The 25,852-nt window shown below is 34.9% G+C and overlaps 1 protein-coding gene across 5 annotated transcripts in view; it reads left to right on the top strand.

Moving 5' to 3' along the window:
* The window catches only part of nphp4.2.L (nephronophthisis 4, gene 2 L homeolog), a 144,853-nt gene that overhangs the window by 99,023 nt on the left and 19,978 nt on the right, over positions 1-25,852 (top strand). For all 5 annotated transcript variants that reach the window (XM_018226111.2, XM_018226112.2, XM_018226110.2 and 2 more), the window contains exons 18-24: positions 2,299-2,479; positions 15,702-15,830; positions 16,004-16,215; positions 20,108-20,334; positions 21,550-21,739; positions 22,939-23,019; positions 24,582-24,738. In XM_018226111.2, coding sequence (XP_018081600.1) covers positions 2,299-2,479; positions 15,702-15,830; positions 16,004-16,215; positions 20,108-20,334; positions 21,550-21,739; positions 22,939-23,019; positions 24,582-24,738 — 1,177 coding nt within the window. The remainder of the gene's footprint in view (positions 1-2,298; positions 2,480-15,701; positions 15,831-16,003; positions 16,216-20,107; positions 20,335-21,549; positions 21,740-22,938; positions 23,020-24,581; positions 24,739-25,852) is intronic.

Below are 25,852 nucleotides of genomic sequence, written 5' to 3'. Positions count from 1 at the left end.
TTTTACTCTAGTCAAATCACCATGCTTTACTTACATAGAGAACAGGGACTGGCTGGGAGATCGGATAATAAATCTAATATAAAATCGAATAAAGACTTCTACAGTTCATGCTTTGCTTAGAACATTGAAAGAGTTTCATCTGTAGAACTTTCCAGGATATTCACATTGAAGTATTTTATTCAATCATATACTGTGCATATTCAGTCTTATTTTAATTATTTCTTTCAATTGTAATTTTCCTAGTGAGGTTGGATCTGAATACAAAAAATAGTCTAGATCTGATTTCTTACTGGTTCAGTGTTGGTTTATGCTGTGCGAGGCAAAATTTCTAGGGAAGAATAACTCAACATATTACTTGCTGTAAGGTGAAATGCATAGAACTGCGCTTAGGGTACTTACCCATTTATGAAATATTTATTTTATAATTATCTCAGAACCACACCCATGAGAAAACATTTGTCTTCTCGTGCCTCTAATTTATTTTGGAAGTTAGCTGTATAACAAATGTGGGGAAAATAATTTATTTTTTAAAATGTATAAAATAATTTTACCCCATGGGTATTAAAAATATATTGAAGGCTTGGAGTGACAGTCAAAGTAATCATCTGTATATGGTAGCCTATTAAATGCAAACCAAAATAAGGACCCTTAGAGAGACAATGCATATACCTGTTTAAATGTAGATGGAGACCTTCAGGGCAGTGCAGAAGTTAAGAGTCAATCTGGCTGTTTAAAATAGGACAAAGCAAATTGTATTTCTTGCCAATTTACTAGAAAGGAAACTTTGACTCTGGGGAATAAAGAAACTTTTATTCTGTACGTATGCACCATTCATGTCAATTTGATTTCAGATTGACAGACTTTGTGTTCATTATTGTAGGCGTAGGCATAGTCCAAGGTTTTTACAAGTCTCTCATGTAGTATAAATGACATTGTGTTTATTAGAATAGTAACCCTTTTGTTTTTACGAAAAAATGTAAAAGAATTTTTTAAAAGAAAAGTAAATTTGAAAATACACAGAGTTGGGAGGGTACCATTTTGTTAGCATGTGTTATTTCTGAAATAAACAAGTTACTCTTCACTGTCTCTCGTCATTCTCTCTTCATGCAGGAGTTTGGTTTGGAGTTACAGATCTAATATATTTTTTTTGGTTTGGGGGGGGGGGTTCCCTTTCATAGCAGATGTATTAGAGCTCACTCAAATGGCTGGTTTCAGCACAAACCAAAACTAACAAAATAACTGACTTTGAAACAGATCCTGCATGTAGAGAGACAGGGTTCTGGTGATTTTTACTGGTGATTATATTAAGAATGTTTCTTATTTCAGTATGATGCTTATTTTAAAGTTTTATCTTTGTTATAGTTTTGCTTTAATATCTTGCCCAGCTCGATGGTTTTCACTTTCTAAGTCCTTGTAAGATTTTATAATGCACACACATTCCCTTCACTTGGGTTTGTATGAAGATGAACATCAATTAGCTTAGTTTGCTGTGCTGGCATGTATGGATACATATGGAACTAGAGCTTACTTTATGCCACTTTACATAAAATCATAAATTAAAAATGGTACCCTTTTTTCTTTCATTTTTTCCATTAGAGAAATTACAGATCAAGAATGTTTTATTTATAACTCTGAATAACATGAGGGTAGCTATACAACAAGATTTCACCGTTTAGCATTCTTTCTAATGAATTCTTAATATTTAATTTCATATTCTGCATTTCCATTATTTTTTCTTTTAAATTATAAATAGGAGGCTAAGTTACATAGCTTGCTCATAAATTTCTACTCACTCTTATTACCAGACCTCACTTTGAGATAAAGGTTTTACAGAACCTTCTTTGCCAAACTTAGCAGCTATGCATGGACTACCCAAAAGCATTTTATAGGTTCATTTCTTTGTGAGGTCTGCCTAGGTTTTGGGTGTGGCAGCTGAAAGGAGATTATAGCAAGATGTCTGTGTGCATTATTCGTGACACTCTTGCCTAGTTGCCTTTTTGGTACCTAGTGTAAGCATTCCATATGTAAATCATGGGTGCATCCACTTTTAGTCTAGGGTAGCTGCCTCATATCCTGGGAGTTTACTGCAAATAACAAATCTTGTTTTTAATGTACATAATAAAAACAAGGGTACCTGCATTTCCTGACAAATTATTTTGGTGATATTTTCCCCCTCAAATCAAAAAAGACAGAAATATATCAAGAAAATCAGTAACAAAATAACACATGGCTATTCTGTAGGAATTGGGCTTTGTGACAAAATATAACAATTTATACTTGTTTGCTTTTGTTTCGAAGCATTTACTGCGCCAGGGGCGAACGGCAGTGCAAGTGTCTCATGAGCTTGAAGTGATAACTACTGAATATGAGCAAGACCTTATGGTGATGAGTGGAGATACTGCCAAACAAGGCACAGCTAAACCCATTGGCGTCCATACAATTATAAAAGGCAGACTTCACATGCGCATGGGGAATGTTGGTAAGAATCTGTGTATTGTGCTGCTTTTATATTTTTGTTTCTATGGTGTGTTCTTAGGGTAGTTTGGATGGTTCATAAGTAATTAAAAGGTCCCTGAATATAAAGTCTACTGCTGTGAGGCTTCCTTTTATTGCAAAGAAACATGGAGATATTTATGCAAAGTAAAATATCTTAACAGTTCCTGTCCTTGTGTTTAGTCACCCCTATAAATCCATCAGGTGCATTTGTTCTTTAGCAGTCTCATGTAACAAGGTTACTGATGTATTTGCTTGCATTCTCATCAGAAGAAATATATATCTTTAGAACTAATACTTAACCAACAGATAAGCAATATGCGAATATGGGACACATTAAATTATCCAATTGATATATATACATATCAGTAAATATTGCCCTTTTACATGTTAAAGGAATGCTGTCATGGGAATTTTTTATTTCCTATTGACAGGGATCCCCATCAGTTGGACCATGAAAACATGCATCAGCACAGTTCTGTGCTCAAAATAGCCTCTCATGACAGGTAGAAGGCAGTCTGATCTTTGCTGCTGGTAGAACTGATAAAAGGGTACCCAGGGAACGTAGACCACAATGCTTGATTCTGTATTGAAATGATTCAGTGCTATTCAAAACTGAGTCCATAATATGATACATTTCTTAAAGGGGAACTCTAGGTTCCAAACCAAAATTTGATAAAGAGGCCCACATAACACAGAAACCCCTAATATACCACACAGTTACATGTTTTTTCAAAAAGTATGAATAAATGCCATTTTCTATGCTGAAATCCAGCTGTTTAACAGTTCTTCTCTTTCTGCATCATTTGAAATCCTGGCAGGGACGGAGGGACTAAACACTGATGTTACAAATTGTAGCAACTACTCCACAGCTTACAGACAGCATGCACGAACTACATAACCCACAATGCATTGCATCATTGCAATTGTGGGGTTTGGAGGATGCAGGCTAAGGATAGATGGCTGCTGATACAAAGTAACAGTAGTCAGCCAGCTCAGCAAAGTAGTCCGAGAGATCAGAAGGAGAGCAGGGGGCTAGGCTTAGGGAACTGTTCTAATGCATTAAAAATAATGAAAAGTCTGCATATTTTTTAATTGGTGTATTTTGCAAAGTTGCTTGAAATTATGTTTACTTTTCAAAAAACGTGTTATGTTTTTGTGGAGTTACCCTTTAAACATATGATGGGGACTGCATCCAAGATAAATATATGTTGATTGAAGCTATGTACTTTAGGACCATATAGCTTCATTTTATGCATGACATTTATTTTTTTATGACATATAGATTCTGAAAAAAAACTGGTTTTGTCTTACCACTTTAATTAAGTCTGTTTATTGTTCTCATACTTCTTCTTCATACCAATAAAGGCAATATTAACCTTAACAATGTAAACTTTGAGAAATCCTAGTCTTATGGGAAATAAAAGACCTTTCCATTATTGTTTTGTGATTCATGGGCAGCTAGCTGAGCTGATAAAGCAGCAGTATATTTGTTATTAAAACTCTTGTATGCCATTTGTTTCTAAAATGTCCAGATATGTGTATAATACTTATCAATTATGTGTATAATACTTACCAAAAGCAGATAATACAGATTGAGCAGACCCCAGAGCACCCACTAACACACATTTTAACAAATGCAGAACTGATTCCATACTTGTAATATAACTTTTTATCTCATTGAAAGTAATTACTGTGATTTTTGTTTTAAACTTGAAAAAGTTCTGCAAATGTTTTATTTGCCTGATGTTTTGATGCCACAAATAAAGGAAGGAGTAACCAAACTCATGTCAATTACTTGGCATGAGCAGCAATATCTAATTGGAGATACATACATGATACTATAGGTATTCTACGTTTAAGGTCTTTTGCGTATTCTTTGCTCAAAGTGCACTCATCGACTTGGTTACAATAATTTTCTTCTGCATTTTTACCCATTTATAACTGCCAAATAGCCTAGGCAAACTCCAATTATCATGCATTGTTATGCAAAGTAATGTTTCCACATTATAATTAGATGATTGCATTATAATTAAAGTAGATAAATTATGCACACATTTGTGGTCACTGAATATTTTCAATGATATGTTTGCAAGCAGAAAATTAAAATAATATCAACTGGGCACATAATATATGTTTATAAAGATAATGCTGCTGATTATGGCCACTGGTGAAAAGAAAATGGTACAATTTAGAAAAGGTAGAAGACTGGATAAATTGACTTGTGAAAATGAAGATGAAGATCATATATATTGTATATATACATCTATACACAGTAGAAAGCAAGCCTATGGGCAACTCTGTGCCAAATAACATACTGAGTTAATTTTGCAAGTGGAAAGTAAGAAACTACTACTGCAAGAACGAGTTTGTTATAAAAAAAAACAAAAAAACAAAAACAACATACAGGTGTGGGACCTGTTATTGAATGTGTTTGGAAATTGTGGTTTCTGTCATTTGAATCTTCATACCTTAAGTCTACTAGAAAAATTAAACAAACCCAATAAGATTATTTTGCCTCCTATAACAAGTATATGTTAGATAGGGTCAAGTACAAAGCACTGTTTTCATTTTACAGTGAAAATGGAAATACTTTTTAAAATTATGAATTATTTATTAAAATGGAGCTTTCTGGATGACAGATCCCATACCTGTTTTTGCAAATGTTACTGCACAGATACATTTTATTTCACTAAATTTTAAACATAGGAATAAAGAAAATATGCCAAAAAAATCACCCTGATCAGTATTCGGATGTACCATTTTGCACGTTTTAGATCTGTCCACACGATTTTAAATAATTTTTAAGTCAGGGGTCTGTGAGGGCCATTCTAAAACTTTCAGCTTGCTTTTCTTCTTGTAGCTCATAGTGGCTTTTCATTGTCTTGTTGTAGGACCTTGATCCCCTTTGTTAGCTTCTCTTTTTGCCTGACTGTTTCACATTGGCATCAGTGCTGGATTTAAACCTGGTGCGCCCCTAGGCCACTGCCCCAATCCCCCCCTCTCCCGACCCACTCGCACCCTCCCACGCACACCCCAATGAGCTTGCACCTTCACGTGCACACACTGTAACCCTCTCGGACACACCCTGATCTGCTCACCCCTCTCGTGCATACACCCCGACCCACTTGCACACACATATCCCTGTCCTCGTACAGCTCCAAGCGCTCACACTTCCATTACCTGTTCCCTGCTGCTACTCCAGAATCCCCGTTATAATGCGGCCAGTCAAAGTTCATTCTTGCCCAGACTCACAGTTCCCCTTAGCTGCCATTTCTTCATGAAATAGAGGATAGTGACCAGTAAATCCTTCCTGTAGACAGTTTGCTTTTAGTTAATCGACCTTGTGCAAATTTTACAAATGTCAATTTATAAAGAGTGGGCAAATTTTTTTTCCCTATAATGTTTTTATTTTAAATTTTTACTTTTACAAATGTAGTAACATATAACTGTTAAATATTGGGTATTGGAAAAATGGTTATATTCCAGTATTGATTAAGTTTGAATATGTTTCATTTGTGCACTCATGACTTGTCATTCACACATCCTTCACACACTGGTTCCCATACTCTATTTATTCCCTAAGTCAAATGGATTAGGTTACAGGAAACGTATGGAATGTCTTATGGGTAGGCTGGGGGAGGTGTATCTCACAGATTTTGAATAAATTCCTGAACAAAGAGAAGTTCGCTCTGACACTGGACACAGACACACACACAGACACACACTGACTCTCACATAATACAGACATACACAAAACTTTTATACAACATATTGATACATACATATTATTTTGGTAGGCTGTCAATAGAGCATTTGACTGGCTAGGTATTTGTTAATTTGTATGTATTTTCTGTAACACATTTTCTACACATTAAATATATTTAAATATCACCTTGGTGAGTTGTGTTTATCGACCATAGAACTTATACAAATTATTAATAAGACAATAGTGTCTAACAATAACAAATAAAATAAACAAATATCAAGTACAATTCAAATTGCTATTGAAATCAAGAATTATAAATTAAGTAAATACAATTCCAACCATCAAAGCATTATATGTACCTCTATATTTCTGGGAGTATAAGTAGTCGAGTAGGGAGTTTGTCCATAATAGGTGGTATACAGTACAATAATTACTAGTACCATTTTTGTTGCATTAGATGGCTTGTTAGCAATCTGTTAAGGTATTGACTCCTGGGGGCTCCACTGTGGTCTGTTGTCTCGGATTTTCCACACTTATAAGTAACTGTTCTTCTTCGTGGACAGGCTTGGTGCCTCTTATTAGAACAGTGGGCAAATCACTGATTGGTTGCTATGGGCTACTGCCCAGGTGCAAATTTGCCCACTGTTTATAAATGAGCCCCAACATGTTTCCCCCCTTGCTCAGTTCTCTTGTTCTGCTAACCTTTTGCTTGTGCTGTTTTGCAAAATGGATTTTATGAGGAAAGTCAGGATTCCTTTATATGTGCCAGACAAGTAAAGACATGGGGTATATTTTCAAAAAGTTAAGTAAGAGATCACCACAGTTCACTAAAGTGAAATACTGCCTCTCTTCCCTTATGGGTCAATTCACATACTGGGAGATGTGAATTGACCCATAAGGGAAGTCTAGGTGATGGCAGTGGAGGGGATATGTTGTGTAGTTTAAGGGTTGATGCCCAGATTTTATGTGGGACTGTGAGAGTGGATGGAAGGTTTGTTATGTCTTTTTGTGTCGATAGGGAAAGAAACTGACCACTTTCTAATGCAGGTGCATCCACTAGGTGAAAAAAGCACAAGCTTATGTATATTGAACTGCAGTAGACACAGTGGTTGCCTTACACCTAGAACCATGTGTCATTATGTATGATTTACTCATTGGCACAAACATGTCTGCCAGTATTCAGTGTGCATATTTAACACTGACATTTTGTGGGGGGTGAAAAAAAAAACCATTGCACTTTGTCTCACTTAGTAAATGAGACCCTCTGAGCCGTTGTTAAAAAGCTATTTAAGAAAACTTGGAAATGCATGTATTTGAAGTTTTTCCCAGTTCTGTTTTGAAGCCAATACATTCAGTTTCAATATGCCTCTAAGGTACAGCTTCAAAGGATCTCTGTGTATACAGAATGACAACATTATGCATTGGAATTTAGATTTAAAATCTCACTGTGCAAAGTGTGTAAATTTGAGGTGCAGTTAATGCTTCAAAAAGGAAAGCTCTTGACTAACTGAGAAGCACAGAGTCAGCATGAAATCTGCTGCCATAAAATAGATTTAAACCAACTGTATTTTACTAATATTATGTGCTTAAAACAAGCAAAGAAGGATGTGTATGCATGCGTAATTTACATGCACATTTATAGGCGCTACATTTCACTTTTAAAGGCCTTGTCATATTTTAATTGCAATTCATAGATATTTGCTGTTATTCATTTCTCTTTTATATAAAGAGAGACTAAAATAATATTAGACATAGACTGAGGAAACAAAAATGGTATTTTCATCTAGTGGCAGTGCCCATATATGCAGAGTTAAACCTTCAAGGAAAGAGTGGCTGTAAAAAATAAAAGGGGATGACTGCTAAACCAAAAGGGGCATGACTTGTAACAAGAAAAAATATTTCTTGCTCTCCAATTCAAATGACCATGCTTGATTTCCCAAGTGCTTTTAATTACAAATAACAGTTTCGGTGCTTGGGAGGAAAAATCCTGATTCTAATTGAACTACTTGTTCCAAGATTCTTACCAGGTCCTATATGTCCCTGGTTCATACTGTAGAGCAACCATGGGGTCTGGTCACTCTATTATTATACCAATGTTAAGGAGGCTTATAAGATACCCAGTTATGAATTTTTCTTGAAGGCTACTTTTTAGAAATATAATGTATAAAAGAACAGGTCCATACTTTATTTTAGCAACCAATGTACTATATCATCAAGTCGGCAGATAGCATTTAGTGTTCTAGTGTTGGTTGCAAAGAATTATTAAAGCTGGAGCAAAATGAGTTGCTATTATTTACTACATTATCCCATGTTTTAGAATTTCAAACTTTTGACAGCTGTAGACCTTTTACCCCGAATGCCAGTTAGGAATAACAAATAACACGCCAAAAGGCTAGATTTAATATTATCAAATACAGATGCAGCCACTTTGGTTTGTCTGTTTGACACAGAATAACTAAACACAGATATCCCATTTATCTCATTTAACACAGAAAACTGCGTCACAACATCCCATCTAATTAAGGCATTCACCATTGTTCACAATGGTGCTAATGGAAAGGTTAAATGCATTAAATGAGTTAAGATGACTTTAGATAACGCAGTTTCTTCAATTAACCATGAGTCATGACGCATTTATCTCACAAATCCAAGTGGCTTCATCTGTACACTAAAAAAAAACCTCTGCATTTTGCTAATGCAATGTAATATTCTGTTATACAAGAGTGGTTTAAAAGTAAAAAAAAAGTAAAATGTTCATTTAATTGCACGTACTTACAGCACTTAGTATTACCGTTAATGATTTCCCCTTTTGAAGACTAAGCATTTATAATGTAAATCTTCCCAGAAGTGGTATTTTAGTTTTTATTGGACAAATTCATCTTAGCAATATTAGGAATTTGCTTTATTAGTGTTCATGATAAGCACTATAATATTGAGTGACAGAGTAAATGTAATATAAATTGTGCTTTCCCATAGATGATCTTCAAAAACAAATATATATCTATACATGCTTAGATTCCTAGCAAGTGGTCATAAAAATTCTGCAAGATGACAGTAATCTCGGCTATAAAACAAGCGAACGGAAAATACACTGCATTCAACAAACTCAGTATGTTACTATATAAAAGTCTGGAAGGGTTGGAAGGCTATTTATCTATGTTTAGATCCGCTAATTGGCTTAATCACAAGTTTTCCATCAGTAAAGATTTGTGTCTTAACTTCATCAGACCCCTGACACCCCTTTCATTCAGAAATGTGTTTGTTGAAAAAGAAACAGAGTGAAAATGTCTTTTAAACAATGTTTCACGTTTCATGTCCTTTCTCAACTGATACCTACAGTGGATTGTTCTAAAGGGGGAGCTAACCCCTTTAAAACTGTCCTGTAGCTCCCCTTAATTCTCTAAAACAGGCAACCAAAACTCAATAACATGCAAAAATGTTCACCAGTAAGAAGGAACAAGAAACATGAAGCCACAGATCTTTTTTTTACAGCAATTTTCATCCACTGGGTCACGAATTTACATAACCAAATATAGCGGTTTCACGCATAAATATGTTTCTTGGATATAAGCATTATGAATACATTTTATATAAAATTCATACCACACCTAATGACAGGAATACATTCTATTCCATAATCCTCAAATTCTTCCATCCTAATGTGTTTCTCGCCGTTGGGTGTTTCATCTAAGGAGGTCACTCCCCCCCAAAGAACTTTAATCAATAGAAAGTGTATTTATGTATCATTGTATGACCTCTTTGATTATTGGTACACTGATTGCACATGGACTGGCCCCCACAGCTTTAAAAAACAAGTTTTAAGTGTCAACCTTTAGGTTAACTTAAATTCATAGATGGACTGACTGTAAGCAATATTTAATTTTTTATTATACGCTTTTTTTATTTGTTTTCTATTCTACCTTTTTCCACTATGCAACAAAAGACAGGATTTTTTTTTTTTTTTTTTTTACATGACCTGTTCTAAACTGCTGCTTAGTGTTGCTACTTTAATTAAAGGGGAGTCTTTATGAACATTTATAAAGACTATCTGAAAACAACTTAACTGAGAAAAAGTGCTGAAAGGTGATCAACCCCTTTAACAGCTCTCTTAAAAGACTAAGGGGCAGATTCATTAAGGGTCGAATTTCGAAGTTAAAAATACTTCGAAATTCGACCCTCGAATTGAAATCCTTCGACTTCGAATATCGAAGTCGAAGGATTTAGTGCTAATCCTGCGATCGATCGATCGAAGGATTTTTCGTTCGATCGAACGATTAAATCCTTCGAATCGAACGATTCGAAGGATTTTAATCCAACGATCGAAGGAAAATCCTTCGATCAAAAAATCACAGGCAAGCCTATGGGGACCTTCCCCATAGGCTAACATTGACTTCGGTAGGTTTTACCTGCCGAAGTAAAGGGTCGAAGTTTTTTTTAAAGGGGAAGTACTTCGACTATCGAATGGTCGAATAGTCGAACGATTTTTCGTTCGATTCGTTCGATTTCGTTCGAATTCGAATGAATTTAACCAATTCGATGGTCGAAGTACCAAAAAAATACTTCGAAATTCGAATTTTTTTCATTCGAATCCTTCACTCGAGCTTCATGAATCGGCCCCTAAGAGTATCATGACCATTACTGTCTATGAGTTGTCAATGCATATCGTAGATCTAACTAACTATAGGTTTGATGATTCTCATTTGGGCCAAAATCCTGGTATTAGAAGTCTAAACTGCAAATATTTCTGAAACCTCTAAAAATAGAAAATGAATGTACTTTGCAAAACTGCTCAGAGATTATTTCGGAGATTTAGAACTCATTTAAACCCAAGAAACCATATAGCAGTTGAAATTCCAAGCCTGAGAGTTGTAGACCAAAATAATTACATTTTTCATAACACAGACAATTAAGAAATGAATTGTCCTCTAATTCTGCTGTCTACATTATACCGAAAGTTACTTTTGAGGTGAACTCCAGTTTTGATGGGCTTTGCAACATATTTGAATTTAACATTTAAATATATACATTAGAATGTATTTAAATATTTTGTTTGAAAGCACAAAGAAATCATTTGTAGAAAAACAGTAATAAGTATAAATTGTGAAGGAGATGGTTCAAACTACTGCCTCGGAACTCTCACTTACTGCAGTAAAGCGAAACAATGTGTCTCTGTGACATCTTATCTTTAGGCGAAAGATTAGCTATATTAAAAGTTAAATTGCCATTATCATACTTTCCATACTTTGCCTGGAAGTGAAAGATAAGCATAAGGAGAAAGTGATGCACAGAATCATAAACCTGTCAGAACTAAAATGTCATGTCTAATAACTTAGACTACTCAAAATGGTTGCATCAAAAAGATCAGGATTTTTAAGTAACTAATATTTCAATGTAAAAAAGTGTTATACTGTTAAAATGTATTTACACTATATATCCTTATTTATTAAAGTGTGTGTGCGCTCCATATAGTCGTAGGTTGGGCAGGACATGTGGATATCAGTTAGTTTGATTATGCAGGTTTGAAAATCTGATCTGCCAGCGGAAGATGCATTTACAGATGTGGAAGTGAAGAGAAGCCACAGCACCTCTTCATTCCCTACTATTCTGATCATTCAAGCTATCTGAATTTCCAGAAATTAAAATGTTGTTTTTTTCAAATTACATTTTTTTACACAGATGTAAATTTATAGATTGGAATGAAACCATGATAGTCTGCCTGTGTGTTTGCCAAGCTCAATGAGCTCATGTCACATGGGGGAAAATATTTTACATTTAAAGGTCTTAGTACATGGGGGCTTATGTAGTAGTAAAGTGCAAAATGGCAAATTTGACATATGTTTGCCAAATACGAAAAAGGTGCAATGACTTTGACAATTTATTAAAAGCAGTATTGGTGTGTAACTTCACATTGACAAACATTTGTGTCAACAGGTGTAATTAAGCCAGTGTTAAAATACACAAATTTGTAACATAGTAAGTAAGGTTGAAAAAAAGACACTCGTCCAGTCAAGTTCAACCTTTTTTTTTAATTTTTTTTATTATCTCTGCCTAACTGCCATTTGATCCAGAGGAAGGCAAAAAACCCATCTGAAGCCTCTCCAATTTGGCTCAGAGGGGGAAAAAACTCCTTCCTGACTCCAAAATGGCAATCGGACTACTCCCTGTATCAACTTGTACTATGAGCTATCTCCCATAACCCTGTATTCCTTTACTTGCTAAACACCATCCAACCCCTTCTTAAAGCTATCTAATGTATCAGCCTGTTCCACTGATTCAGGGAGAGAACTCCACATCTTCACAGCTCTCACTGTAAAAAACCCCTTCCGAATATTTATGCGGAACCTCTTTTCTTCTAATCAGAATGGGTGACTTTGTGTCAGCTGGAAAGACCTACTGGTAAATAAAGCATTAGAGAGATTATAATATGATCCCCATATATATTTATACATAGTTATCACATCACCCCTAAGCGCCTCTTCTCCAGCGTGAACATCCCCAATTTGGCCAGTCTTTCCTCATAGCTAAGATTTTCCATACCTTTTTTTTTGTAAAGAGCGCCCATACATCTGTAAATTTTTTGGTACGTCCAGGCTGATGAGCTGCCATTATAATGATATAGCAGCCACTTTGGTATTTTATTATCCATGTCTTAACTTCTATCCTAATATGCCACATATGTCATTGTTTTATGGTGTTAATTCACCAGCATCTTTTCACCAGTACAGTTGTATTTACTCCAGTAGAATTTCTGCACATTATGCTAAAATGCTGTCATTGCAATCTAAAGTGATTATGTGATGGTGCTGCTAAAATATTTGCCTTTTCTTATGTCTTGGTAGTGAAGACTTTCGAGGGAAACTATGCACTACAATGTCACAATACATTAAGCCACTGACGGAGTAGAATTCATTTTAACATCTTATTTTCCAACTGTTTTTATCTCTACAGCTGTGATCAATATTTATAATAGCTCATTATTCTTGAAAGTTTGTAGGGGCTTCCCTTGCGAGATACAGCTGGATAGATGTTCTCTGGTGTACTTCATATGACTTATAGGTGAAGAATTTGAAGTGCCGATCAGCTCTCTAATGATATTATTATAAAGTTTATTATTTCTGCTTTATTGTGGTTTGGGGGCACAGAGTGCAGGAAAAGACACTTCCACCAGGAATTCAGCATAGTTCTGTATGCAATCTCTATTAAATAGGCATATAATACTCTGTGAGAAATAATGAATTGAATTGTGGGCAACTGTAAAATACTGTGTTGTATTTCATTCTCAGACTGACTTTCATTAGAGAGCTGCCGAAAACATGATTTTGGAATTCTTTGAAGTTCTCTTGCTTTTAGTGTTGTGCATTCTAAAGCCACTGGAGGCTGCATTAGAGATGAAAGGGAAGGAATATTCTCAAATCATTGTACAGAAATGGAAAAATGTAAAAGCATCCCTGCTCAGTTCAAGATTTAAGGAAAAATGTAGAATCTGTTATCCAGAAAACTCATAAAGGTGAACTAGAAACGAAGACAGCTAAAAATGCTATATTTTTATATACTGAACTTATTGCACCAGCCTAAAATGTCAGCTTCTCAATAGCAGCAATGATCCAGGACTTCAAACTTGTCACAGGGGGTCACCATCTTGAAAAGTGTCTGCGACACTCACATGCTCAGTGGGCTCTGAGCAGCTGTTGAGAAGCTAAGCTTAGGGGTCGTCTCAAATTATCAAGCAGAAAATGAGGTTTGTCTGTAATATAAGCTGATGCTACAGGGCTAATTATTAAATGCTGATGCTAATTGCACTGGTTTCTGTGCTGCCATGTAGTAATTATCTGTATTAATTATTAATCAGCCTTATAGTGTGACATTTCTATTTTATGTGTACTGTATATTTTGAGTGGGTCCCTAAACTCAGCAAGTGACAGCAGGACAGAGCATGTGCAGTGAATCAGCAGAAAAGAAGATGGGGAGCTACTGGGGCATCTTTGGAGACACCGATCTTTACTGCTAAAGGGCTGTGGTTGCCTTGGGCTGGTACAGAAGCCCAAAACATAATGTGCAACATTTCTAGCCTACTTCTTTAGTTAAACTTTAGTTCTCATTTAAATATGGCCCCACCAATCCCCATACTGTCCTATATGAATTAACAAGTCTTAATTTTTGACTAATTTGTGTTTTCTCCTTAATAATAAGACTGTAATGTGTGCTTTGTGTTAACTAAGCTAGTAAACATCCATACTGGTAGCAAAATACAATTATTATTTTAAAAGTTTATGGAGCTATGGAGCTCCACATTTTTTCTCTCTAAATAATGATTTTCCAGTGAGAAGTTTTATTACTCTGCACATTGCCTAAAACTATATTATTTCAGAAAAGGAAAAATGATCTGCACAGTGTAAAACTGTATATTGGGAATAATTATTTCACCTGTAGCTATGATGCCATAAATTCACTAAAAGTGTGCGTGCTTTCTCTACACCATCTCTGTGTTTAATGCATTGATTTCCAAACTGTGGGGATCAGTTATGGGGTGGCCCTCTTACTGCACGATTTTGGAAGAATTCCTGTTTTCCTTTGAAATGCCCAGCTTGAAGACATGTAGTAAATGCTTTGATAAAACGACCTATGTTTAATGTAAGCTTGCTGAGCTAAGGGAGGTCTGGACCCCCAAGGAAGGCTTTCAACAAACAAACAAAAAAAAACAAAAACCAGGCAACCACTGATGTAATAATCTGATGAATTCAACTAGTTTGAGTCAAAGCTTAAAACTTTTTTTTTTTTTACCACTAAGGGATATATGTATCAATTTTTGAATTACTATTTTTCTGTGATTGTGTGCCTATTCATGAAATATCTTTGACAGGTCACTTGGGATACTGATAAGCAGCAGCAAAAATAACACAATTACATTTTGCATTTACCTTTATTTTAAAGCAAGCTTAAAAAATGTTGTTTTTATTTGTGCAGCATTTTTCCTGTTTATCGCATTCCCTTAAATGTGTATTTGCAAGTGTTAAGTAATTGAAGCCACATTTCAGGTTACAGTCACAGGTTCAGGTTATGAAATGCACATTTGCATTCTTAATATAGTTAGTGGTCATAATACATTGATTCAGATCTTTGTATAAGTTTCCTTTACACATTCTGGAATCTTTCTAACAACTTGAAATTCCACAACTTGACAACCTTGCTCTGATGTTTTCACATCGTCTAACCTAGAATAAAAATCAAATCTTGATTCTCTTTCATGAAAGGATTCGGTTAATCAATTTGTTATAAGTAGACACTAAAGAAACACGAAGAAATATTCAGTGCAATACAACATTCATTACAATGCCAAACCAGGAGGAACAGTTGCCCCATTCAAGCCCGTACAGATCCTGTCACATCTTCAGCATTTATTTTCCAGTTGTAATGGCCTGTGGTTGATGGGAACACATTTTAATGAAAAGTGTTTACTTTAAATCTCAATGACAGGTGACATTTTCTATTTATATTTCAGGACGTCCCCCTGAGAAAAAGTTGAAAAGACGTGAAACTCTTCCTCCCTCAAACTCTCGCATCATTACTATGCATGATGGTAGAACTGGTTTCCATGGAGGCAGCATGCTTTCAAACAAGTCAATGAATTGTGGGTAAACGAGAGATAATTTAAATGATAGTAAATAGTACATTTTAGCCTTTAGCAGGAAGAGTGGCATTATGTGTATATAAACCAAAATATTTACAATATTATAAGAATAGTGTGTTCAGTCTGTGAGCATATTTATCAAAATGTGTTGTTATTGAATTATATTTTATCAGGGAAGCAAAGTGTTTGCCAAGCTCACAAGTTGGCTGACTTGGATAGTGAACTGGCAGCAATGTTATGCAGTCGGATGAAAGAGGTTAGCATTGCATATCAGCAAACAAGCAGTGAGACAGACACAACAGAACGACGGAAAAAGGAGAGGATGATGGCAGTGAGACAGCAGGAGTCGCAGGAGAATGCAAATTTAAGAAAATCACTTATTATGGTAAGATAATGTTATATTTCTGTGTATATATATCTATATATATATATATATATAGATATATCTATCTATCTATATATCTCTCTCTCTCTCTCTCTCTCTCTCTCTCTCTCTCTCTCTCTCTCTCTCTCTCTCTCTCTCTCTCTCTCTCTCTCTCTCTCTCTCTCTCTCTCTCTCTCTCTCTCTCTCTCTCTCTCTCTCTCTCTCTCTCTATATATATATAGATATATATATAGATATAGATATATATATATATATATATATAGATATATATATATAGATATAGATATATATATATAGATATAGATATAGATATAGATATATAGATATAGATATAGATATAGATATAGATATAGATATAGATATAGATATAGATATAGATATAGATATAGATATAGATATAGATATATATATAGATATATATAGATATATATAGATAGATATATATAGATATATATAGATATATATAGATATATATAGATAGATATATATAGATAGATATATATATATAGATATATAATATATATAGATATATATATATATATATATATATATATATATATATATATATCTATATATATCTATATCTATATCTATATCTATATCTATATCTATATCTATATCTATATCTATATCTATATCTATATATCTATATCTATATCTATATCTCTATCTCTATCTCTATCTCTATCTCTATCTCTATCTCTATCTCTATCTCTATCTCTATCTCTATCTCTATCTCTATCTCTATCTCTATCTCTATCTCTATCTCTATCTCTATCTCTATCTCTATCTCTATCTCTATCTCTATCTCTATCTCTATCTCTATCTCTATCTATCCTATCTCTATCTCTATCTCTATCTCTATCTCTATCTCTATCTCTATCTCTATCTCTATCTCTATCTCTATCTCTATCTCTATCTCTATCTCTATCTCTATCTCTATCTCTATCTCTATCTCTATCTCTATCTCTATCTCTATTCTCTATCTCTATCTCTATCTCTATCTCTATATATATCTATATATATCTATATATATCTATATATATCTATATATATCTATATATATCTATATATATCTATATATATCTATATATATCTATATATATCTATATATATCTATATATATCTATATATATCTATATATATCTATATATATATATCTATATATATATATCTATATATATATATCTATATATATATATCTATATATATATATCTATATATATATATCTATATATATATATCTATATATATATATCTATATATATATATCTATATATATATATCTATATATATATATATATGTAATGGCTCATGCATGATTTCAGTTCGGGGGGCCCTAAGTAAAGGTTAGGCCTTGAATCAAAAGTGTTTCACAAGCACTGCCCTAAATGAAACGTGTAGTGTATTAAGGGTAATTTTACAACTGCTCAATGATGATTTACTGGGCAGCATGGAAGAGTCAATTAGATAAATGTTTGCATTGTCAGTCACCTAAAATTTTAGCATTAATGTTACCTAAACACTACATATATTGATATTGTGGGGAGAAGCTGCAAATAGGTATCGACACTGTAATCCTATCTCAATATGTCTTGTAAGTGTTCAAAAGCCTTTAATGATGTGACCAGTGTTTTTCTCTGGCATCTGTTCAAGTCCTGTGTCATAAATGTAGCTAGAAATTGTGCCATAAAGCAAGAACATAACTGGCAAGTTAATACAAATCACTCAAAGAACTGCCTACATATCAGTTACCGGCTTTACTCTATCTAGTAAATGGAGAAATGTGTATATCGAATTTCAGATGGGGCAGAGGCTTAGGGACCAACACCAAAGTCAAAAACGATTGCTTGCATTAAAGACCTTTAAATCAATGACGTAGACATTGATATTTTGAGACAATTTGCCATTGGTTTTCTTTTTTTGGGGTTTTCTACATTATTTAACATTTTGTTGAGCAAGTCTCCAGTTTGGAATTGCAGCAGGGACATTCTATAACATAATAAAAGTGAACCACCCTTTTAAATGTTTGAGAATGGTAAAATTGGTTGAGAAATAATGCTAGCTTTAAATAAGTATTCATTACAATTCTGTACTATACACACAAACCTTACATAAAAAATAACGATCTGTAAAAATATAAAAAAACATTTTATTTTAGCTGGAGTATCTGCAAATTAAAACATCCATTAATATCTGTTTACTCGTATTGACATATTTATTGAGGGTAGAACCAGATCCTTGTTTAGGAAATGTATTATTCCACTTTGCTTGCTATTACTGTAAGGACAACCTATAGCAGTAAAAATTGTGAGAATTGTTACAGATTGGCTAAATGCTAAAAAACCCATTTTCATCTGATAAATCTCACTAAACTGCATCATTATATTCCTTCCCGCAGTACTTTATTCTAGTTGGGTACATTTATGGATATAGAGAAACAGCTAATTATTCCATACCTTTTATCCATCTGATCTGAAAATACAATTCTAATGTGTCAGGCAAAAACATATTTATTAACTGTTTGTTATCTATTGGAAAAAACAAAACCTTGCATGGTTATAAAGAAATACATTCAGGGCTAGATTTATTTAGATTCATCATTACTTCGTACCACAAAAAATAAATAATTAAAACACATAACTTGAATCAAATTCCAGCATCTCACCAACAGCTAAATGCAATTTCAGAAGCTTTCATATTACTGGTTTGCCCCCCACTTCCATTGACATGGTCAATAAATTACATGGGCCTTTGTAGCATGTAAAGTGTACACTGTTCTCTTCTTTGGAAGATCTATAGTTACTTACTCTTTAGATCTCCATCATACCACCAATTTATGTGATTTAGGAAATAATTGGCCTGTAACAATTTAAGCAGAACTACTTTATAAGGATCAGTTTTACCTATGAATGTAACCCAGAGACAATTTAATTGTTAAACGTGGACAAAAACCTGTGTAGTAGAATTTTACGTTTTTTAGATGACCAGAAAAAATTTGGAAAATCAGGGAAATCTATTATATATTGGTGGGGCCCCAGGAAAACACAGTCAATCAGTGTTGGACTGGCCCACCGGGAAACCAGGAAAACTCCTGGTGGGCCAAGGTGTCTGTGGGCCCTTGTGCTGCTAAACATTTGGCCTATTTCATGGCCATTCCCTATTTCTTTGAGAACAAAGAAATTAGATTATAGTATGTAAAGAATTGAGACTAGGAGAATTGTGGTTGAGTGAGGAGAAGAAGAATAATAGTACAGAGTGGGCCCCTGGTCCAAGGTTTTTGGGTGGGTCCCTGGTGTCCCAGTCCGGCACTGAGGTCAATTGAGAAAAAACTTAAAATCAGGCGATGTAAAATTGGGGTTTCATTGTATCTACTCTGTCTTTTTTACTTTGATCTTTATTGGACAACAATGAAATGTCTTACCTTGGGCACCCAAAAGTATAGCATGATACAGCAAGTTTTATCACAGTTTTATCACAGCGCTCTCTGTAAAAAGGAGCAGGAGTCTCACAATCAATTTGTCCCCTAGGCAGCTTCCAACTAAATACTGGGTCTGCTTTCGCCACCAGATTTTATTTATTTGTTTTATTTTGGCACAGAAAAGATAGCTGGATATATCTGGGATGACAAATCCAGCAGAAACAATGTGTGTTTCCATATGATTACTGCCATGTTAGTAATACAGTATAGCTATATGTCAGACCTACTGGAGTTTGGCATCAGCAATTATATGCTTCTTTTTCCTTTAGTGCAGACAACAAGCTTTTAGAGAAAAGTCAATTTAACTAAAGCTAAGTATTTGTGACTTTTTTCCCCCTACAAACCAAATGGGAATGTGAATCTTTATATAACTCAGATATTGAGCTGTTTCTCTTCTCGTTTTGTTTCTAGGCTCAACATGAGGAGCGTACTCAGCACACAAGAGATTTGCAGATCATTGAAGCATACAGAGAACGCACCAAGCCAGAGTGTATCTCTAGTATGCTGAATCAGGCCATTACCTCAAATTACACTGTCTATGCTACACTGGGCACTGCAGAGTTCTTTGAATTTGAACTTAAAAATCCCTACAATATCCAATACACTGTGACTATTGAGATTGATAGCACTGATCTGAGGTAATGCTATTATGGACCTTTCTGACTTTTATTAATTACAATTTTATAATACCGTTTAATAAATATGGTTGTGTGTGTCCTTTCCCAAGGTCATTTGAAAGGGTTAATGGAAAGAGAACAAGTGAGAAGATGAGGGTAGAGTGAAATAACTGGCAATGTTTATATGTGCTGAAATGTATCATATTTGCCCACACAAATAAGAAGATGAGTCTTCACTCGCTAGCCTTTTCTGTGGCCTAAAATAGTAAAGGAAAATAAGTAAAATAATACAGCAGACAAAAACACACAAACATTTGTGATCTTTAGAAGGTGTTATTTGGAGCATTGGGAAATAGATAAAGGAAGGGAGACCGATTTTTTGGCAGTGACTGAATGGGTGGGTGCCAAAGTAGATGATGCCAGATTGTATCTGGAGCCATTAAACAGGCTGGGTTGGTTAAATTAAGATAGAAGGTGATGGCACAACACAGAGCTATGTTGTTAGCTTGGAAATTATCGAATTAGGTGCAGCTGAAGACTGGGCACCTGGGGCGGGGGGGGGTTGTTGTCATAGGCATTGTGGCAGGGAGTTCCACATATGCTGCAAAAGAAAAGGGCTTGGTGAGATGATAAGAATTGAAAAAGGCCAAATTAATGTAGCATGTTAAGTTTAAGTAAGAGCCGTTAAACAGGAACTGAATTAAAGGGGAGAAGAATGGAGAAAAGAAGAATTAAAAAAAGACTTTCTGATGAGATGTATTTTAGATTTAAAGCAGTTTTTGGCAGGGCCCACTTTGCCTCTTGTAAACATTTTTATTTTGTATTTAATGTATACACCCATTATTTGCACAACACCATGCAGAATGTCCATTATTATAATAACAAAATTGAGTTGAAGATTAAATGTATAGAGAGGGTGGGAAATTAAGTTGATGGTTTCTTACTTTTTGGTGGGTCCTTGGCACAGCAGCTTGACAACTTTCTAGGTGAAGTTCAGGCTTCCCTTTCAATCCATGTGCCATTAAAATGTAGAGTCTGCAATCACTTTCTGCACATATATCTTTATATATAAGCTGTACTACACTCACTCTAGCTGTTTGCAATACAACATTTCAATGTTTTTGTGCCTTTGCACCTCTCACGGTAGGAGAAGCCTTAATAGAATATCTATGCAAAAGTTTTATACTGATTTCTAAACACCACATATTATTAATACAACCATTTTTTTCTTTTCAGGGTTATCACTGATACCCGGGAATGGAAGCATTTTAAGGAGCTTACCAGTACAGTAACACCTATAGAGGAAAATATGTTTCATGTCCAGCCAAATACTGTTATTCCTCAGCTATATCTGCGGGCCAAAGAGACAGTTTATATCCCATTCAAATACCAGACTTTTTGTGTAGACCATACACCCATGCTGCAGGTTTGTACATTATATAATACTTACATAAGTATTACACTGGAATATAATATAACACAGCATTTTCCAAATAGGTGTTTAATGCTTTAAAGACAGGACAATAGAAGTGCATGTGCGAAGGCAGGATGGGGAACATCTTAGGTAATAAATAAATTCATTGAGAGTAACTGAGTTACCAACTGTCACTCTACCCAGTGATTTATGAGAGGATAAAAATTACAAAGAAATGTGTCAAATTTGAGTTGATGCAGTCAGTCAGACCCAAACCTGCACTTAAATCTAACTTAACCAAAGGTTTTTTTTAATAACCAGTAATTTAACATCACACTTTGTTGAGTGTCGAAATGTGTTTTTACTCATGTATTTTGCCACTTATGTTCAATAGCATAATAGTATGCAAATTATATTAAGCTATTTATACAGTATGCAAAACCTGTATAGGGTCAGTATTTTAAATTAAAAGCTAGAGGGAGCTCTGTACTTAATATATGGCTTGACACCATTAAGAAGAAGGGTCCCTTTAAATATTGCACCTATAGGGGCTCAGCATTGCGACATTTGGAACAAGTGCAATTGATGGGTTTTTAGGAATTTGGACACGTTCCAGGCACTTATTGCTCTTCCTTCTTAGGCACACTTTTGCACCCATAGGAAAGTATTTTACTGAGATAGTATCTGATCTAGTTCACTGGAATAAAATATGTACCACCCGTGCCTTCATTAATAGAAGGTACAAAAACAGTATTGTGATTAACATGAAATGTGACAGATGGGCGTAAGAACGATACTAAAGAAAAAATATACCCAGATTAAATTCAGTGACAGCCATGAGGATAAAAAAACCCTTAATCTCAAAGTTAATAAAGTTGTTTAAAACTTTGACATAGAGAATTCTTTATCTATTCATGTTATGATCTGCACTGGAATCCTAATACACAGAATATTTATTTTTCTTTTAAAGAAAACTCTTTTAATGCTGATCCTTTCAAGGTCTTTCCCTGTATAAGAATAGCAGGGATTCTTTGAAGGTGTTTGCATTTGAATGTACCCGTCTGTTATGAAAAATAATAAGATGTATTCCACTGAACAGTAACAATTTTGTGCTCATGATGAAATTTATATTGGAACTAGTTTGGCTTTGTAAAATGGATAAATCATTATTGATGGAATGTTGCTTTTGTTCTTTGTTTGATGTGCTGTAGGGACCTGATGCAGAATCATTACGGAAACATTCACAGTTATCACAGTACAAGTCAAATGCAATGTCTTCCCGACGGATTATGGTAAAAGGGGTTTTAGAAGTGTTCTTAAAATATTTTTGTATGGTTTGTTATATTCAGTAAGAATATAAACTCCAAAAGATCAGTATTTTGCAGTTGCAAAATCAGTTTATTTTATAACGACTGACAAATAAAAGTCTGCTTTCCCAGTGCTAATTTACCCACTTATGTTATAGGCCGAAGGGAACATTTTTCCCTGAGAAGCCCTGGTAAATGCTGCAAATGACTCCTCCATGCCTTTGTACACAGACTGCCCTCAGAGTCTGTTACACTTTTGTTGTGCTTGGCATCACAAGGATGACTTCTCGTCAGCTATTTGACCTTTTCTAGATATTTTCAGTAAATTCGTTCATAGCTGTATCCCGCCTTAAAAGTGTTATTAACATTAGAAGGGTAGTTTCTGAAAGGCAGAACAGGGTGCAAAGTGAGAAACTAGTGCATGCTGCCCACAGTCGCAGGTCTAGAGTGCAAAGACCTGGATCCATTCAGTGCTTCTTGCTTTTGGCATTGCTGTGTACATGAAGGGACAGGCTGGGAAAGGCACATAGGGACAAGTTAAGGACTGGTTAAGGACCCTTAGGGATTCTTAAATTGGGCCCTAAGGGTGTGATTTTGCTCCCCTTAGTGCTCTAGCAACCGGCATCTTCATAAATCACATAAGTTGGCCAAACACACAGAGATCCGCTCGTTTGGCGATGTTGCCAAATGAGTAGATCTCTCCCCGATCGGCCTTAACTGATTGTGGGCCCTAGGGTCCAACAATCGGATCACAATGTAGGATAAATGGGCGGTCAGATTTCAGGACCACATCAACGAACAGATGCGGTCCACAATCCGATGGGATTATTAGTCCCGTTGGATCGATATCTGGTTGACTTTCGGCCAGATATCGATCAGGGAAGCCAGTCGGAGGGCCCCATACACAGCCAATAAGCCCCGACTCCCTCTGTCGACAGCTTTGATCGGCCCGTGTATGGCCATTGTTTCAGACTTTATTTTTACCATTTAACCACTTTCCTGCCCCAGATATTAGAAGCTATGGTGATCCAACATTTATGGAATCACTTCTAATCTATGGGAAAAACATGTTGCTGCCACACCTGGTAGATAAAGGATTAAATCTCTTGATTTTTTTAAAAATGTCCCTGGTATAAATTATGATAAAAATCCTCTTTTCCGCTTCTACTTACTTTGCTTCTAAAAACAGCTTTGCTTTTTGTCAGCAATTCTTTCCTTACAAACACAAGAATCAGCTTATTTTAAGTGCCTGTCCAGGTGCATCATCATCGTATTGACTCCATAAATTTGAATTGATTTTATAATCTGCTGAAAAAAAAAAAAAGTTTCAATGACTGAACTTATATGAGTAGGAAACAGTCATTTTCCAGTCTTGTGTACTGTGCTCTGTGTATGAACATGTAACAGTCTATTCTCTTCTTAAAACAAAATATGATCAAACACAAGTGCACTAATTGGGTAGGGAGACCAATAAATCACTACTTATCCCTGCTTGCCTCACTTTTATATTGCTTTCCTCTAATGCTGCCAATTATATCCTCAAACAGGTTTCTTTCAAGACATCAGATGGAAAACTCATTGCTATTCTCCAAGTGAACATTGAACCTCAGCCGCATGTTGTTGATCAGACATTTCGATTTTATCACCCAGAACTGACATTTCTGAAAAAATCCATTCGTTTGCCTCCATGGTACACACTTCCAGGTACAGGAGATTTAAACAAATACAAAGCAGTCGGCAGCTTAATATTAAGATCTTTCAAATAGCAAAGGAACATTTCTATTAGTAGGTAAACATCACCTCGGAACAATCCCACAGCGGATTCATGCTTATTATTTCCCCTAGTTTCTGACTTTATTAATATTTTATTGCAATATAGTTACACAGTGGGAGACCTACAGATTTTGTGACATGTCCTCACCATTATAGTTTAGTTTGTTATTTTCATTTTCTTTTTAAAGAAGAAAGCTGATTTTTTTAACACTATGTGTGTTTAATAGGTGCCGGGCCAGTAATCATTTAAGTTTAAATCAACGAATTAACTTTTTTCTGCTGAGCTTATTATTAAATATGCAGAAATAAAGGCAAAGAGTTGCATGGATTAAAGGGGTAGTTTACACCTATATGAACCCATTTTCAGCAGGTGCCAAATAAATAGAACTAGAAAATACTTGCTGCCTACTAGTTTAATTTAAAAAAATGTATATTCGTTATACATTTATTATAAAACAGAACATTATTTCGCTTTCATACTTACCATCTTACAATGAATTAGCTCAGTTAGTTTACCAAGGCTAAGCTTTGCATAGACAACCCCTCCCATCATCATTTGTTGTGACTGCTTTACGTTACAGATAAGCAGAAGTCCATTATGCAGGGGATTATCTGTGCACTAATTATTTACTTTGCAAGAACCAAACATGAAGTAGCTTCAGCTCCTCCTTTTACCTGTTTAGCTGAAGAAATAGCAAAAGACATATATTTTTATTTTTGTTCTTAAATCAATTGATATACAGAAGATATAACTTGAGATATATAATATTTATAGCATATCACAAAAAAAAGCAATCTTTAGATTCTGATTTTATGTTTATGGTGGATATTCTTTTAGCTGCTGCATCTTTGCTGCGCCTGTGGATCTAACACAATGCCAGCCACTTATTCCCCAAAGATTGTTAGTAACTGGCCATAATTATGTACATACCCAGCTTATAGCTGAAGGTGCCCATACTGAGTCTGATTCTAATGATAGTCATTCTGCTGCCAGAAGTCTGGGTCTCTAAATCACTGACACAGTAGTTTCCTGGCTTTGTGATAT

The sequence above is a fragment of the Xenopus laevis genome, chromosome 7L, assembly GCF_017654675.1.
Source record: "Xenopus laevis strain J_2021 chromosome 7L, Xenopus_laevis_v10.1, whole genome shotgun sequence".
Taxonomy (NCBI): Eukaryota; Metazoa; Chordata; class Amphibia; order Anura; family Pipidae; genus Xenopus; species Xenopus laevis.
Note: the sequence above shows the minus strand (reverse complement) of the source record. Positions and strands in the feature narration are given on the sequence as shown.